The 15,585-nt window shown below is 60.9% G+C and overlaps 1 protein-coding gene across 1 annotated transcript; it reads left to right on the top strand.

Annotated features, from left to right (window-relative positions):
• The first annotated feature begins 5,941 nt into the window (after positions 1-5,941).
• On the top strand, positions 5,942-15,075 carry SLC20A1 (solute carrier family 20 member 1). Its single transcript, XM_072846113.1, has 11 exons — positions 5,942-6,091; positions 6,240-6,711; positions 6,803-6,943; positions 7,045-7,130; positions 8,702-8,798; positions 10,521-10,640; positions 12,292-12,540; positions 12,623-13,172; positions 13,274-13,459; positions 13,790-13,874; positions 14,376-15,075. The coding sequence occupies exons 2-11, from the start codon at positions 6,396-6,398 to the stop codon at positions 14,535-14,537; spliced, it is 1,992 nt and encodes a 663-aa protein (XP_072702214.1). The 5' UTR covers positions 5,942-6,091; positions 6,240-6,395; the 3' UTR covers positions 14,538-15,075.
• The last annotated feature ends 510 nt before the right edge of the window (positions 15,076-15,585 follow it).

Genomic DNA, 15,585 nt, shown 5'->3' with positions numbered 1-15,585 from the left:
AATTACCATCATGGCCAAAACAGACTCAACTCAGGGAAATTAATTTAATTTATTGCCAATTAAGCAGAGCAGAGTAACAAAAAATAAGAACAAATTTAAAAACACCTTCCCCCCACCCCTCCCTTCTTCCCAGGCTCAACTTCACTCCTGATTTCTGCTCCACCGTGGACCTCCACGGGCTGCAGGGACAGCCTGCCTCGCCGTGGTCTTCACCGCGGGCTGCAGGGGAATCTCTGCTCCGGCGCCTGGAGCACCTCCTCCCCTCCTTCCCTGACCTTGGTGTCTGCAGGGCTGTTTCTCTCACGTCTTCTCTCCTCTCTCCCAGCTGCTGTTGTGCAGCAGTTTTTATCACTTCTTAAATATGCTACCACTGTCGCTGATGGGCTCAGCTTTGGCCAGCGGTGGGTCCGTCTTGGAGCTGGCTGGAACAGGGTCTGTTGGACATGGGCCAGCTTCTGGCATCTTCTCTGGCATCTTCTCCCCCCGCTATGAAAACCTTGCCCCGTAAACCCAATGCAGGTGGGCACCGGGGATCCGATGTGCGGTGGGCTGGGAGGAATGTGAGCTTGCCTGGAGGGCAAGGCAGGGGCTGCAAGGGCAGGGGAGGAACCGAGGGGTCTGGGAGTGCCGGGGGTGGCGTCCCCTCAGCTGGGTCTGGGTGGTGGTGGGGGTCTGGCAGGGGATTACATGGGCCAGGGGGACCTGGAGGAGACCTGAGCGAGGAGTGGGGTCTGTGGGGATTGGTCAGGAGTGGGGCCGTGGAGCTGTGGAGCCACCTGGGGCTGGGGTGGGGAGGGGTGGTGACCATTGGGGTGCTGCGGGGGTCCAGGGGGTGCTGGTGACACTTGGGGGGTCCATGGTGGGCCAGCGAGCGCTGGAGTGCCCAGTGGTGCTGTTGACCATTGGGGCATCTTCAGGGACCTGCAGGCCAAAGCCAGTGGTGCTGGGAGCACCGATGCAAAGCAGCTCAGCTCAGCAGCACCGAGAGCCCCGTTCCCCTTCTGCCGTGTCATCCCACGGGCATTTTGGGCACCTGTGCTCCGGGAGTCACGCAGCCCCTCTCCCTGGAGCGTGCTGCGAAGTGGGAACGCCCCGTGCCTAGGAGGATTTTGGGGGAAGGCTTAGCGCCCAGCAGAGAAACCGCAGCCTTGGAAACCTGCGCTGCCAGTGCATCAAGCGCAGGATTTCCAGGCTTGCTGGTGTTATTGGGGCAGGGGGATGGAGCCTGTGGGTTTGGAGGTGAAATGGGCACGGGCTGGAGCAGTTCCCAGGTTGTTTCCCAGCAGGTGCCTCTGCCCCAGTGCCTTAAGTGCCTTAAGTCTCATAGTCCCGGCTCCTCAGGGAAGGGAGCTGCAAGAGCAGAGCTGCTGCAGGTCCAAGGTTCCCCCACCCAGTGTTGGCTGGACCTGCAGGGATTGCCTTTCTCTGTCGTGCTTTGGTATCCCGGAGGTGCTGCTGAGCTGTGTTTTGGCTCTGTGTTTGCGTGGTAGCCCCTCTCCCCAGGTCTTTCACATCTCCATCACAGCAAACCCATGTCCCTGTGCAAGCCACTCTACAGGGCAAATGGCGTAGCGAAGCGGTGGTGGCTGCTGGGCTGTCATCTGACCCGGGTTGCTTGATCTTGACATAGGGCTCCTGCCCTTCAGGTGGGAGTCCCGTGTCTCCCCTTGCACCACCCAGTCCCAGGACACAACTGTCCCACAGCCCTTGGCCCATACCCTTAGATACAGCTATAGATACAGCTGCAGGCAGGAATGTTGCTACATGAATGAGCGTTCTTGTTTCCCCAGAAACAGCAGCATTTCCACAGGTGACACCAGTCAATGAAAGTCTTGGGGTCTCTGGGGTTTGGAGATGCCATCCTGCAAGTGATGCCCTACCCTGGTCTTGTCGTGCTGTTCCCAAAGACTTGCTCACCAGAGCTCTGCCAATACCTCCGCAGATCCCACGCGTGTTTCTGGTTGCTGTGGCTCCCCGGTGCCGGGCACCTCCACAGTTATCTTGGGAGCTGGGGATGTCCCTTCCCAGCTTCTAGACCCTGCATCTCCTGGTGTCCAGGCAGGTCCTCCACCAAGCCACCGCACCGCCACTCTTCTGAATAAGTTGACAGCCACAGCCTCGTCTGATGGAAGGCTGGGGAGGTGGAGGGAGGCACTTGTCTCCTCCCTCCATGGAGCTGGGGATGGCAATTGCTGTCAAGAATGGGCTTCCCATTTGAGGACGACTGTGAGCCAAGCTGGGAGCCACAACTGTATGATGGGTTGCACCACCATTTCAATCCACCAGAGCATGTGGCACCTCTGCTCAAAACCACAGGAGGAAGAGCAGCAGCCATTTGGGGCAGGAGATGCTGAGCCAATGACCTGAGGGACAAAAAGGAGATGCAAAGGGAGAGACCTTAGGGCATGCGTGAGGAGGTGTGTGAGGAGAGGAGTGAGGAGGAAGCAGAGGAGACCCGTAGGAGGGGGCACTGTTGGAAGAAGGTGTTCCATGCTGGAGGTGGTACGCCTCTGAGGGGACTGCAGCCCATGGAGCTGGAGCAGGGACCTGCTGAGAGAATGAAACCCATTGAGGAACCCCCACTGGAGCGAAGGACCAGTAGGAAGACACTTTTGAATATCAGCGTGGATGGAGACTCCACAACATCTCTGGGCAACCTGTTCTGGTGTTTGACCACCTAAAAGAGTGCTTTCTTCTGTTCGGGTAGAATTTCCTGGGATTTTAATTTGTGCCTGTTGCCTCTTGCCCTGTCTGTGGGAACAACCGAGAAGGGTCTGGGTCCCTCTTCTTCATTCCCTCCCATCAGATATTTGCAGGGCTCTGCATGTCCCCTTGTTGAACATCACGGGGTTCCTCTCAGCCCACTTGTCCAGCCTGTCGAGGTCCATCTGGATGGCAGCGTGACCCTCTGGTGTGTCAGCTGCTCCTCCCCACTTCATATCATCTGCGAAGCTGCTGAGGGTGCATCTGCCCCCGTGTCCAGGTCATTGATGAAGATGTTGAACAGGACTGGCCCCAGCATCCACCCCTGGGGTAGACCACTAGTGACTAGCCTCCAGTGGGACTTTGTGCCGCTGATCACCATGCTCCGGCCCGGCCATTCAGCCAGTTTTCCGTCCACCTCACTGCCCACTTACCTAACCGTACTTCTCTGGTTTGTCTGAGGGTGTTATGGCTGACAGTGTCAAAAGCCTTACTGAGGTGGAGGTGAACAGCATCCACTGCTCTCCCACCAAGCCGGTCATCTCACTGCAGAAGGCCATCTGGCTGCTGAAGCATGATTTCCCTGTTGGCAGGCCATGCTGACCACTCCCCGTCAGCTTCTTGCTCGTCATGCACTTGGAAATGATTTCCAGGTCTTCATTCTTGTACTCCTCGAAGACAGGAGTGATATTTGCTCTCTTCCCGTCCTCAGGGACCTCTCCCAATCACCGTGACCGTTCAAAGCTGATCTAGATCCAGCTCCCTCAGCATTGCTGACTCCTCCCCTTGGGTCCCCACGCTGCGCACGTTCGCCTGGAGGCATCTCGGAGAGGCACCCACGCCTGCTCATTCCCCAGCACCCCTGTGTGCTCGGTGCTGCACCCCGTGTATTTAGCCCAGCACCACGCTTGCTCGGTGCTGCGCCCTGTGATTTTGGTGCCGTCCCCCTGAGCTGGGGCTGCACCCACCAGCCCCCAGCTGAAGTGTTTGGCCCTGCACCCTTTGGTGCCCGGTGCTGCACTGTGTGGACTTGGTGCTGCTCCCCGTGTGTGTGGCCCTGCACCCCCCTATGCTCAGTGCTGCACCCCCCTATGCTCACTGCTGCACCCCCCTATGCTCAGTGCTGCACCTCCCGTGCTCGGCCCCGCACCCCGCATCGTCTGTGCTGCACCTGCATGCTCAGAGCTGCACCCCATGTGCTCGGAGCTGCACCCCACATGCTTGGTGCTGCACCCCACATGCCCGGTGCTGCACCCCGTGTGCCGGTGCTGCACCCCCAGGCTGCCTCCAGCCCTGCAGGGGTGCAGGCTCTTGCTACTGGGGGGGCAGCCCTGCCGCAGGAGGACCCAGACACCTGGGTCCCTTCCCTGCTTTGGGGGTGCAGAGGGATGGGGCCCGGGGGCCCAGGCCATGGGTCCTCCCAGCTTCATCCAGGGGCTCTGGCCTCAGTTTCCCCCAAAGATTTGCCCATCTGGGGCAGATGGGGCCACATGGTGCTTACAGGGATGCGGGACAGGGATGGGGTGAGGGCGCGGGGTCATCTCCTGCTACCCCCTCGGGGGGCTGAGAGGGGTGAGGGGACCCCAGCCTCCAGGCACGTGCCCCCCTTCACCCCCCAGGCCTGCCCTGGGCCGTGCTGTGGCTCCGCGCACCCAGCGCCGCACGTGGCCGGGGACACAGGGCCCGCGGGGACACGGGACGGACTCTGGCCTGGTGACGTGGGGGCAGCGGGGCAGCGGAGCCAGGGCTCACCGGCCGCTTTCCCCCTGCCGGGTGCCATCCATGGGCCCACGTCACTGGTGGCCCCGCGACGCGATGGCTCGTGACGGACTAGCCCTGCCCGGCACCAAGCCGCTGACCCCTGCATGGGCACAATCCCCTGGCCGGACACCCCAGCTTCCTGTGCTGGGGTGACCCGCTGCCCCGGGGCCGGGACGCCGTGGCTCTGCCCCTGAGCCGCAGTTCCTGCCGGGCAACGGTCACCCCGAGGCGTGAACGGGCACCAGCACCCAACCGCCCCGGGAGTACACGTGTGCAGCCAGCGTGTGCACGTGCACGTGGGGGGTGTGCGTGCACACATGTCCACGGGGGGGGTGTGCACCAGCAGCGGGCTGGGGGGGGGGGCCTGGGGGGGACCCACGAACCTCCCGAGACCCCGCAGGATCCCCCAGGCTGTGCTCGCCCGGCTGCGGGTGCTGATGCTGCAGCCGGTCCTGGCGGGAGCCTCTTTCGGTCCCCGCGTGGGGCCTTTGCCCAGGAGAACCTGGGCTGTGCTAGTGCTGGGGTGAGGTGGGTGCCTCCAGGGCCGGTACTGCTGCTGGGTGCTGGCGCCCAGCCCGTGCCGGCACAGGGCCCGTGTGCGACGCCGATTCAGAGCCCGGAGCAGCCCTGGGCCGCGCAGCGCTGCCAGCCCGCTGGTCTGTGGCTCGGTGACCCCCCGACCCGGCACGGTGCCGGTGCTGCGCCTGGTGCGGGCCGGTCCAGAGCCGGGTCCAGGGCAGTGCTGGGGCTGAGCTCAGAGCCGAGCCGGATCCATGCCAGACCCGGGCCAGATCCACATGGACCCAAAGCAGACTGTGCTGGAGCCAAGCCCACACCTGTGCCGAACCATGCCGAGCCATGCCGGAGCCGAGCGGATCCCGCACCCGTGCTGGACCGTGCCGGAGCTGAGCCCACACCCGTGCCAGGGCCCAGTCGAGCCCACAGCCATGCTGGGCCGTGCCGGACCACGCTGGGGCCAAGCCCACACCCGCGCCAGGCCATGCCGCGCCAGTGCCGGAGCTGAGTCAGCCCACAGCCGTGCCGGTCTGTGCTGGACTGTGCCAGAGCTGAGCCGGGCCGAGCCAGCCCACACCCGTGCCGGGCCGTGCTGGAGCCCGGCCGAGCCCACTGCCGTGCGGGGGGGTGCCGGCCCGTGCCAGGGCCAGGCCCGCACCTGTGTTGGGCCGCGCCGAGCCGGGCCGAGCCGAGCCGGGCCGGGCCGGGCCCCCCCCGCTCCGCTCCGCTCCGCTCCGCCCGGGCGCCGCTGAGCGCGCACGTGGTATCGGGGCGCGCTGCCCGCGCGGGGGCGCGGCGGCCGGTGGGGCGGGGCCCGAGCGCCGTGCTCGGCGCTGCCCAATGGCGGCGCGGCCTCGCCCCTCCCCGGCGGCGAGCGGGCCAATGGCCGCCGCGGGCGGTGCCCGGCGTCAGGCGGGAGGGGGCGGTGCGGCGGTCACGTGGGGCGGAGGGAGGCGGTTAAAGCGCGGCGGGCGGCGGGCGGCCGCGCCAGTCGGAGGCGGCGGGGGCGGCGCGCGGCGGAGCGGACCCAGCCCGGCCCTGCCCTTCCCCTCCCTTCTCTTCCCTTCTCCTCTTCCTTTCCCGGCGAGCGCGGCCCGGCCCGGCCCTGCCGGTGAGCGGCGGCGTTGGGCGAGGCGCGCACATGGCGGGGGGAGGGGGAGGGGGCGGCGGCGCGCGCGGGAGCGGCCGTTACCGGCGCGCGGGAAGGGCCGTTATCCGGTACCCTCCCCCCCTCCCGCTGAGCCCTGTCTCTCCCGCAGGATGAAGAGCGGCCCAGGCCATGGCGCGGCACCCGGCCCCCAGCTCCCGCGGCCGGCGGGGCCGTAGGACGGCGGAGCCCCCCCGCGCCCTATAGCGACCCCCCCCTATTTAATTTTATACCTAATTTATTTATACCTCGCCCCTCCCCCCAAACCATGGACCCGACCCCCGCCGTGCCCCCCTCCCCCATGGCGGGCTTCCTCTGGATGCTGGTCCTGGGCTTCATCATCGCCTTCGTCCTGGCCTTCTCCGTCGGTGCCAACGACGTGGCCAACTCCTTCGGCACGGCGGTGGGCTCGGGCGTGGTGACCCTCCGGCAAGCGTGCGTCTTGGCCAGCATCTTTGAGACGGTGGGCTCCGTCCTCCTGGGAGCCAAAGTCAGCGAGACCATCCGGAAGGGGTTGATCGATGTGGAGATGTACAACTCCACGCAGCAGCTGCTGATGGCAGGTTCGATCAGCGCCATGTTTGGTGAGGAATGGGGGGTCGAAATGGGAGGGGGTGGTGTGCCCCGAGGTGCCCCGGTGATGGCTTTCTGACCAGGCTTCTCCTTCTCCTCCAGGATCTGCTGTGTGGCAGCTAGTGGCTTCGTTCTTGAAGCTCCCCATTTCTGGTACCCACTGCATCGTTGGAGCGACCATCGGCTTTTCGCTGGTGGCCAAAGGGCAAGAAGGTGTCAAGTGGTCTGAGCTGCTAAAGATCGGTGAGTCCAGCTCGTGTGACCACCCCCACGGGTGGCATCCCTGTGCCCCCTGGGCTTCCCCTTCCAGCAGCGGGGTGCTGATCGTGCCTCTTCTCTCCTAGTGTTATCCTGGTTCATCTCGCCCCTCCTTTCAGGCATCATGTCTGCTGTCCTGTTCTTCCTCGTCCGGAGGTTCATCCTCCGTAAGGTAAGGGCCCTCCACCCCATTTTCTGACACTGGGGGGCTGCCGGGTGCTCCCTCGTTGGGCTGGTTGGTTGGCTGATGTGCACCACAGCTTCTCTAGGCACATCCATCCTTGTGTTGACATTTGGGTGAGCCCTTCAGGACTCCTTCAGGAGGAGATGAAGGGATGGGAAAACTAGACCCACGAAGAGGAGCCCGGGAGGTGAGGAGGCTTCATTCTACCTCCTCCAAAAAACATCTGGGCCAGGAGGGTCCTCAGCAGAAACGGCTGCAGCTTCCAAGTAGTGAAGTAGCCCAGAACTGATAAGGTTAGAGCTTCTGGTCAGGCTTTTCCCAAGTGCTGGTGCAAGGCTGGACCTCCTCCTGTGTCAGGCTGCAGATGAAGGCAATGACCAACCGCGATGGCTCTTTTTAAGCCTGGAGGGCCAGAATTGTCCCTGGTGCTGTGGAAACTGTGCTTTCCTCCCATCTGGGGCCCCAGGTAAACCAAGGGGTGCTCAGGCTGGCTGCAGGGACGTGTTCCCCCTGTTGGGAGTGTCTGAAAGCCCAGGAAGAGGGATTGGGCACCCAAAGGCGGCAGCTTTAGACCTCGTCTTTCTGAGATGATGATGATGACCCTGGAGAGCACGATGCTGCCAGCCCAGAACAGGGGTATCCAGCCAGCTGTATAGAGGATCTCCAGCATTTTTCTCTGCATATTTGAGGTTAACTTAAATTATTTTAGGTCTTAGCTCTAACTATTTCTGGTTCAAGAGATGTTAAGATCTTATCGCTGCTGGTTTCTACCTGGCAGCCCTTTAAAACAATTCAGCGTCACCGCTGTCAGAGTAACCTTGCGTAACTGGCCTTTCAAAGCTGGGCTGGCTCCGTCATGCTTCATTCTGGTGCTGAATAGTCGGGTTGCTCCATCCTGCTCAGCATTCGGTAATGCTCAGTGTGTTTGTACCGATGCTAGACCCCGATTGCTGGGCAGCAGCGGAGATTAAGTGCTCCTGCTGCTCGGGTGAGGGCCTCTGTGTGCAGGTATGTGGTCAAATAAGCTGCTTTGCGAGTAATGGACTTTTTTATTTTGTCCAAGTCAGCTGGAAAGAGGTAAAAGCTTTGTTTGACAAATGGTTTTGCCTGAAAGTGCCTGGGGAGTTGAAAGAAAACATACGTGCAGCTGGAGGCTGTGGAGGTCTGCAGGCTGGGGAGCCTCGGGAAGGGTTCAGGAGCCCGGCAGCCCTGGCTGCGGGCACAGATGAGGTGCTCCAGCCCTGGGAGGGGTGGGACACTTGGCTGGTCCTGCCCTGGGTCCCTGGGGAGCCTTGTGGGACCCACAGTGTTCTGCCACCTTCTCTGCCCCTAGACTGCCGGGGGGGGCTGACAGTGGCAGCCCCATGGGTTATTCTCTAGAAGCTGTTGGGAGCTCTGGCTTTTGGCAGAGGTTGTGGGAGCATGGTACTTGAGTTGCTCTCAGTAGTTGACCGAAGGCACAAACGCCCTTTGGGGAAGGGGCTGTTGCTTGGCTGCTCCTCGGCTGCTGCACGACCCTCAAGGTCTGGCTTTCCGCAGCACTGATCCTTGTTTTGCAGGCAGATCCCGTTCCCAACGGCTTGCGAGCTTTGCCCGTCTTCTATGCCTGTACCGTGGGGATCAACCTCTTCTCCATCATGTATACTGGTGCACCTTGTAAGTACGCGTCAGAATACTTGAACCTTAATTTTTAAATTCTTTACAAAACCTCCATTAAATGCACGATTTACCCCTTTTTTGCTTTACAGGGCTGAAATCTCCTAGAAGGCGGCTGGCCTGTGCCGGTTACAGAAGGCTGCAGGCTAGCGTGCGCTGAGTTCTGGGCTAGATAGTTGCCCAGCCAAAGAGACCTGCTCAAACTAAACCCCTCCAGACCTTTCTCCTTAGACTTCACAGGACTGGCAGATAACATGACTTCCCCTTCCCTTCTCTTACCTGTGCTAAAACTCAGGTAGCCGGCTGCTGCTGAAGAGACTCCTTGGGCTGCCGGTAGCGAGGCTAGGAGCAGGGACGGAGGCTGTGCCTCCTGATTCACCTTCTCCCTATGAATAAACTAATTATCCCTGGCAAGAAGAGCTGGCACCTCTACTGAGAAGGGGAGTTTGTACTTCAGTTTGAAAAGCCAAATTGAAATGCTTGTTTGGCTGTTGTGTAGGGGGACAGGTCGCGGGCAGGACTAGGAGAGGGCTGGGCAGGGGAGGGTGGCTTTGCCCGCGGAGCTGGAGGCTCCATAACCTCCATCTGCTGGGGTGACTTGGCGTGAGCTGTTTTCAGTCTGAGCATGGGTTTCCTGTTGTGGAGGAGTCGCTGGAGGTGGGGTGAGGGCAGTCAGTGCTTTCTCCGCAGGGTTTTCTCTGTAAACAGCGGCGAGAAAAATTTTTGGAGGGATGTCAGCTTCCCCCTCCCTTGGCTTTCCAGCCTGGGGGAGAAGGCAGGGTTGCTGCAGTGCTGCTGGGGGCACTGGGGCTGCAAAGCAGCAGGGGTGCTGCTCCAAGGTCACTTTATCACTTGGCACCCCCAAGGTGGGTTCATGTTTATCCCGAGGAGTCAGCTGCAGGAGGGCTGGGAGAGCTGTGTTGCTCAAGTGCAGGGTTTGTAGCCTCCAGGTTTGGCACAAGCAAGTAGCCAAATGCGTGGGTAAAGTAGCTGTGATGTTGCTGGTGGTGCATTAGGAGCAGTAAGTTATTGCCTGCAGCAGAAGATGCAGGAGTTGAGCTGTCACAAGCACCTGATACCCCGACTGGGGGCTGCAGCAGGCTGTATAATGCAAAACCTCTGCTAAAAGTCACACTGCATGTGAAAATGCTTTGTAACTAGGTCATGTCACACCTCAGATGCCTTGAAACTTGAGCTTAAGTTCCTAGGGACTCGTGGAGCAGGAGAACCGTCTTCCCCCAGCAGCTGGAGGAGTTAACAGAGATGTGGGGCTCTCCGGTGGGAGCAGCCCGGGTCCTGCGTGTCCTCTCCCCGACCCGGGGAAGCGGCGCTGTCGCTGCAGCAGCCGTGCTGGGTGGTTTTTTTTTTTCTTTGACATTGCAGCAAGTGAGGAGACAAGGGCTGCGAGGAGCCTCCTGTCCCTGCTCAGGGCATGCACTGGTCCCTGGTGGGGTTTGGCTGCGGGAGGGAGGGGAAAGTGCCTGCACATGTGAAAGACTAGCTTTTGATGGGGGAGATTGCGATCTGGGGTGGCTTCTGTGTGGGTTAAGCTCTTGGTTTCGGTGCTGTCAGCGATGGCTTTCCGATGGCGTTTCTCCCTGGCAGGCGAATTAGCTCAGGGATGTTGCAGGTGATGGAGTCCCTGTGCTGGGAAGAGCAAAGTCGTATGTCGAGGAGGCTTTTGCCCGGAGGTTTTCAAAGATCCGTTGTTTTATTTCCTAGTGCTGGGCTTTGACAAACTTCCTCTGTGGGGTATCCTCCTAATTTCGGCGGGGAGTGCTGTTGTCTGTGCTCTCGTCGTCTGGTTCTTTGTATGTCCGAGAATGAAGAAGAAAATCGAACGTAAGTAACGCCTCTCTCTTTGCAATCCTTTGGGGAAGGGCACGCTCGGACTAACCAACTTCTTTTCCCAGTGGGAGATCTCATTAGCCGCAGGGCTGTTATTAGCAGAGATCCTCAGCTTCAGTTATCACTTAAGCGGCTCTGCAAAGCCTGAGTCACTGGGGCACATCTCATCGAGTTGGACCCTGCGTGCTCCTAACCCGCAGCAGCACCGAAAAGCTGTTCTCTGGGACCCCAAAATACCCCTCCAAGTAGCTGTTGTGCTGCTGAGTGGTGTCTGGCAGCTGATTTCTGAGCAGGGCAATCTCTCCTTGAACTGCATGGGACAGGAGGTGATATTAAACAGCCTGATTTCACTGTTAAACAGCCTGATTTTCACTGTTAAGGCAGGAGACAACCTGCCTGTTAACCAGTGTAACCTTTAATCCTCTGCATACCTGCTGATCAATCTTTGGCCTGGCAGATGCAGATCACAAGTTTAAAGCTGTGTAAGCTGATGAAATCCTTTCCCTGTAGCAAAAAAAAAAAAATCTCTATTGAAAGGCATCCAAAAGAGCAGTCCTGAGCTCTGCCTCCTGAAAAGTACAGGCAGCTCTCCTGGAGTCGTGTGTGGTCTTGCATATAAATTTCGTGTGCAGTCTGGGGTGCTTAAGGAACTGGAGATGAGGGGATAACCAGTGTCCTTGTTGGACTGGTGTAATTGGGGTGTGACTAACAGCTTTATGGCTGCCTTGACATTCTTCCAGTTGGAGCTTTGGCTTAACTCCTGCCTGCAAGGCAGGCTCTCCTGCCTGCCAGACAGGCTCTCCTGCCCGCTGAGGCAGCCTGCCTGCTGGAGAGCATTGCTGGGAGGAGGAGGTGGTGATGCAGGGACAGATGAGCTCTGCGGGGCCTTGATGCCAGGGTGAGGGGCTGGATGCCACAGCCTGGCCCTTGCAGTGAGCGAACGGGCTGGGAAATGGTTGTGTTTGTGACAAGGAGGTGGTGGTTGTTGTTGTCTGAAGGAGCTGACCTCATGTTTTCACCTGGAGAAAACATGCTTTCCTGGTAGAGGGGGAGTAACAGTCTCGGCTTCCAGGGCTTGGTGCTGCTGGCTTGGCTCTTCCAGTGGGACAGGAAACCAGGCTGCCCTCGGGAGGTGGAGACTGGCTCCTGTTTGGGTTTGTCACCCACCAGTGGGAGCTGGAGAGGAGCCCAGGCAGGCGAGTCCTCCTGGCAGGCTGGAGCTGATGGGCTGGCAGAGGAGCTGGGCTCTTCTGGGCACCTTCCCATCAGCTTCAGGGGTTGCAACCATGCCAGAAGCAGGTCCAGAGCATCCCACGGCTGCTGGGAATGGGGATGGGACAAACGTGGCTCGAAGAGGAACCTCTGCCGTAGGAAGAACAGGCATAAAAGCCCCATAATGGTGTTCACCACACCCCGTGTGGGTGGGGGGGGTCTAAAAATAGGAGATGAGCTGGCTTGTGATGGTTTGGCTGTTGTGCCCAGGACAAGGTGCGACTGCCCAGCAGTTTCCAAAGTTCAGGATGGGGGGGAAGCTGTAAATTTTTATTTAGCTGCCATAAATCTGAGTGGTGAGGGATGTGGGCTTGCTCCTGATGTTAGGTGTGGTGGTGGGAAGGGGTTTGATGGCAGCTGCCTCCCTTCACAGGAGAGATCAAATCCAGTCCTTCCGAAAGCCCCTTGATGGAGAAGAACATCAGCCCGAAGGAGGACCACGAGGAGCCCAAGGTGTCCCTGGGTGATGCCAAGAGCCCTGTCGCTGATGTGGGGCCGGCTGTGCCCCATCGGGCAGTGGTGGAGGAGAGGACGGTCTCCTTCAACCTGGGGGACCTGGAGGAGGCCCCGGAGCAGGAGAGGCTCCCCAGCCTTGACCTGAAGGAAACCAGCATTGACAGTGGTGAGTGGCGGGGGGTGATATGGGGGTGCTGGCGTGGTCTCCCCCCACCCCTGGGTGCTAAACTCCTGCTGTCTCTTGGCAGGAGCTGTGCAGCTGCCCAATGGCAACCTCGTCCAGTTCAACCAGGCTGTGGGCCACCAGATGAGCTCCAGTGGGCAGTACCAGTACCACACCGTGCACAAGGACTCTGGCCTCTACAAGGAGCTGCTGCATAAACTGCACCTGGCCAAGATGGGGGACTGCATGGGGGACTCGGGGGACAAGCCCCTGCGGCGTAACAACAGCTACACCTCCTACACCATGGCCATCTGCGGCATGCCCCTGGACTCCCTCCGTGCCAAGGAGGGGGAGGAGATGGAGAAGCTGACCTGGCCCGTGGTGGACACCAAGAAGAGGGTCCGCATGGACAGCTACACCAGCTACTGCAATGCGGTGGCGGATGCCCACCCAGCCGCTGATGTGGATCTGAACACGGCCCAGGTGGAGATGGGAGTCAGCGACCACAAGGGCAGCAGTAGCTCCTTGGAAGAATGGCATGACCAGGACAAACCCGAGGTGTCCCTCCTCTTCCAGTTCCTGCAGATCCTCACAGCCTGCTTTGGCTCCTTCGCTCATGGTGGCAATGATGTCAGGTCAGTGGGGTCAGCAGGAGCGGTGGGGTTGGTCGCTGGGGCTGGTGCCCACCTTGCCCAGAGCCTCTGGCCTTCTAGACCAGCTCTCCTTTCTCTTCCAGCAATGCCATAGGGCCCCTGGTTGCGCTCTACCTGGTCTATCAGACAGGCGATGTGGCTACCAAGGCGGCAACTCCCATCTGGCTTCTGCTCTATGGAGGTGCAGGGATTTGCATCGGCTTGTGGGTCTGGGGAAGGAGAGTCATCCAGACGATGGGGAAGGACCTGACTCCCATCACGCCATCAAGGTAAGGCGTGCCTTAGGGTAGGGGGAGGCTTCAGGCAGTCCTAGAGCTGCATCCTGCTCCTGGAGCCCCTCTCCATGCTCTCTTTGGGGATTTCATTGCTTGGGTGGTGGAGCTGGGGTGCACGTGGCCCCATAACACCTCCCTGCATCCCTTGGGGAGTCAGTCTGGGGCTGCTGGGGGTCTGGAGAGCCAAGTGAGGAGCTGACCCCGCTATGCAGGGTCTGCCCGGGGAGAGCAGTCCCAGGTCTGGCTTGGGCTAAGCCAGCCTGACGCGCCGGGCGGTGCGGGGGGTCTGGCGCCTGGGTTCCCATGCGCTTTCTGTCTCTGCAGCGGCTTCAGCATCGAGCTGGCGTCTGCCCTGACAGTGGTGATTGCCTCCAATGTTGGCCTCCCCATCAGCACAACCCACTGCAAGGTAGGTGGGGGTGGCAGGAGGGGATGGTGCTGGCTCAGTGCAAGCTCAGCTTCCCCCAAATCCTGGTGCTAATAAGGCTGAGCTGCGTGGGAGGTCCCAAACTAGGCTGCTGGCTGGCCTTCAGGTCCCAGCTCTGCCATTTGCATCTCAATGCGGGGTGGCAGCGGCTCCCCAGGGCTGGGGGGAGTCCCTGGGTGAGGGGGCACTCGAGGAGGTGAGGGGAGAACAAAACCCCTTTGATGGATCCCTGGGCTCTGCCAAGTGGCCATGGGAACTCCGGTGCCACAGTGCCCCGTCCTCATCGCTGCTCCAGGACGGTGGCTCCTTGCCCTCCTCTCTCTGCCTGGGGTTTGCTGTGTCCCTGAGGGCTGGAGCCAGACCCTTGGCCCCGCAGCTGAGGCTTTCCCGGGGCACCCCTGGGGAGGGCTGTGGGGCGGGCGTACAACCGGTGGGTGCCCCACCCTGCTGCGATGCTGAGCCGTGCGCTGGCTCCTCGGGCAGGTGGGCTCCGTGGTCTCGGTGGGCTGGCTGCGCTCCAGGAAGGCGGTGGACTGGCGCCTCTTCCGCAACATCTTCATGGCCTGGTTTGTCACAGTCCCCATCTCGGGTCTCATCAGCGCTGCCATCATGGCTGTCTTCAAGTACGCTGTCCTGAAGGTGTGAGGGCACCGGGGCTCGCGCTGCTCCTGCTTCCCTGCTGCCGCCCTCCCCTCCAGGAGCCGGGGGGGCTCATCCCGCCGTGGGATGGGGGCTGCTGTCATCTCTGGGGCTTCCTCAGTTCTGCATAGTGTTGTCACTGAAGTATCTTTTTTTTTAATATAAATGTCTTGGCGCTAAGTTTCTAGTGGGGGGTGCAGTGTGGGATGTGCCTGCCCCGGCGTGACTCCCCTGCTGCGCTGTAGCTTTAGATTAGCAGTTATGGGAGGCCACGTTTCTTACTTCTAAGACTTAATTAAGAGCCCCTGGCAGTGATTCCTCCTTGTGTAAGGACTGGGGCTGGTCCTTGCCCCTCCTGGGGGGGCTCGGGGGCCGTGGGGCATCCCCCCAGCGTGGGCTGTGCTGTGTTCAGCTTTGCCTCCATTGCTGTAGTGGTGTGGCCACCAGATGCTGCCCAACCATCCCGCTCAGGGGTCCCCGGGGGGCAGCCCCTGGCCCCCCCCTCACTGCTGCTACCTCGGACTCAATAAAGATTTCCTTTGTATGCCAGTGCTGCCGGTGATCTGGGGGTGTGGGGGTGTCCCCCTGTCACATGCTGCCCCAGGGCCTCTGCCCTGCCCCTCCTTGGACCCACGCCCTGGGAGGGAGCTGGGCCTGGGGCAGCTGATAAGAGCCCCACGTGTCCCCCGGTGTCACAGGACCGGCTGTAAACAGCCCCGGGCTGTGCCCCAGCCCTGCGGGGGGGTTATCAGGGCCCCACACCTGGGGGGGGGCAGTTCCTGACCCTGTCACCAACCCTGTGGCCCCCCAACCCTGGGGTGGGAGCTGTTCTGCTGTCCCTGGCCTGCCCTGGTGATGCTCCCTCTTGTCCCCAGGACCCAGCCCTGGTCAAGGCCAGGCACGGGGACCCACGTCAGTGGGTTGGCACCGGGGTGTCGCAAGAGCTGCGGGCGATTACAGTGGGACCTGGCCGTGGGGGGGGTGGGGGCAGCCGGGGCTCCCTGGGGGTGCTGTGCCCTGCGTGGGGGGAGAGAGGTGGGGACATGTGGGGTTT

This window comes from Ciconia boyciana, chromosome 25 (assembly GCF_034638445.1).
Source record: "Ciconia boyciana chromosome 25, ASM3463844v1, whole genome shotgun sequence".
Classification (NCBI taxonomy): Eukaryota; Metazoa; Chordata; class Aves; order Ciconiiformes; family Ciconiidae; genus Ciconia; species Ciconia boyciana.
The sequence above is the reverse complement of the archived record's forward strand: the minus strand, read 5'-3'. Positions and strand labels throughout refer to the sequence as shown.

What these genes read in the sequence shown, in the direction of transcription:
- SLC20A1 (XM_072846113.1), top strand. Translation starts at nt 6,396, where the DNA reads ATGGACCCGACCCCCGCCGTGCCCCCCTCCCCCATGGCGGGCTTCCTC. An exon ending in CATGTATACTGGTGCACCTT is followed by an intron (nt 8,799 to 10,520) that starts GTAAGTACGCGT and finishes TTTATTTCCTAG; the next exon opens with TGCTGGGCTTTGACAAACTT. An exon ending in CATGGTGGCAATGATGTCAG is followed by an intron (nt 13,173 to 13,273) that starts GTCAGTGGGGTC and finishes TTTCTCTTCCAG; the next exon opens with CAATGCCATAGGGCCCCTGG.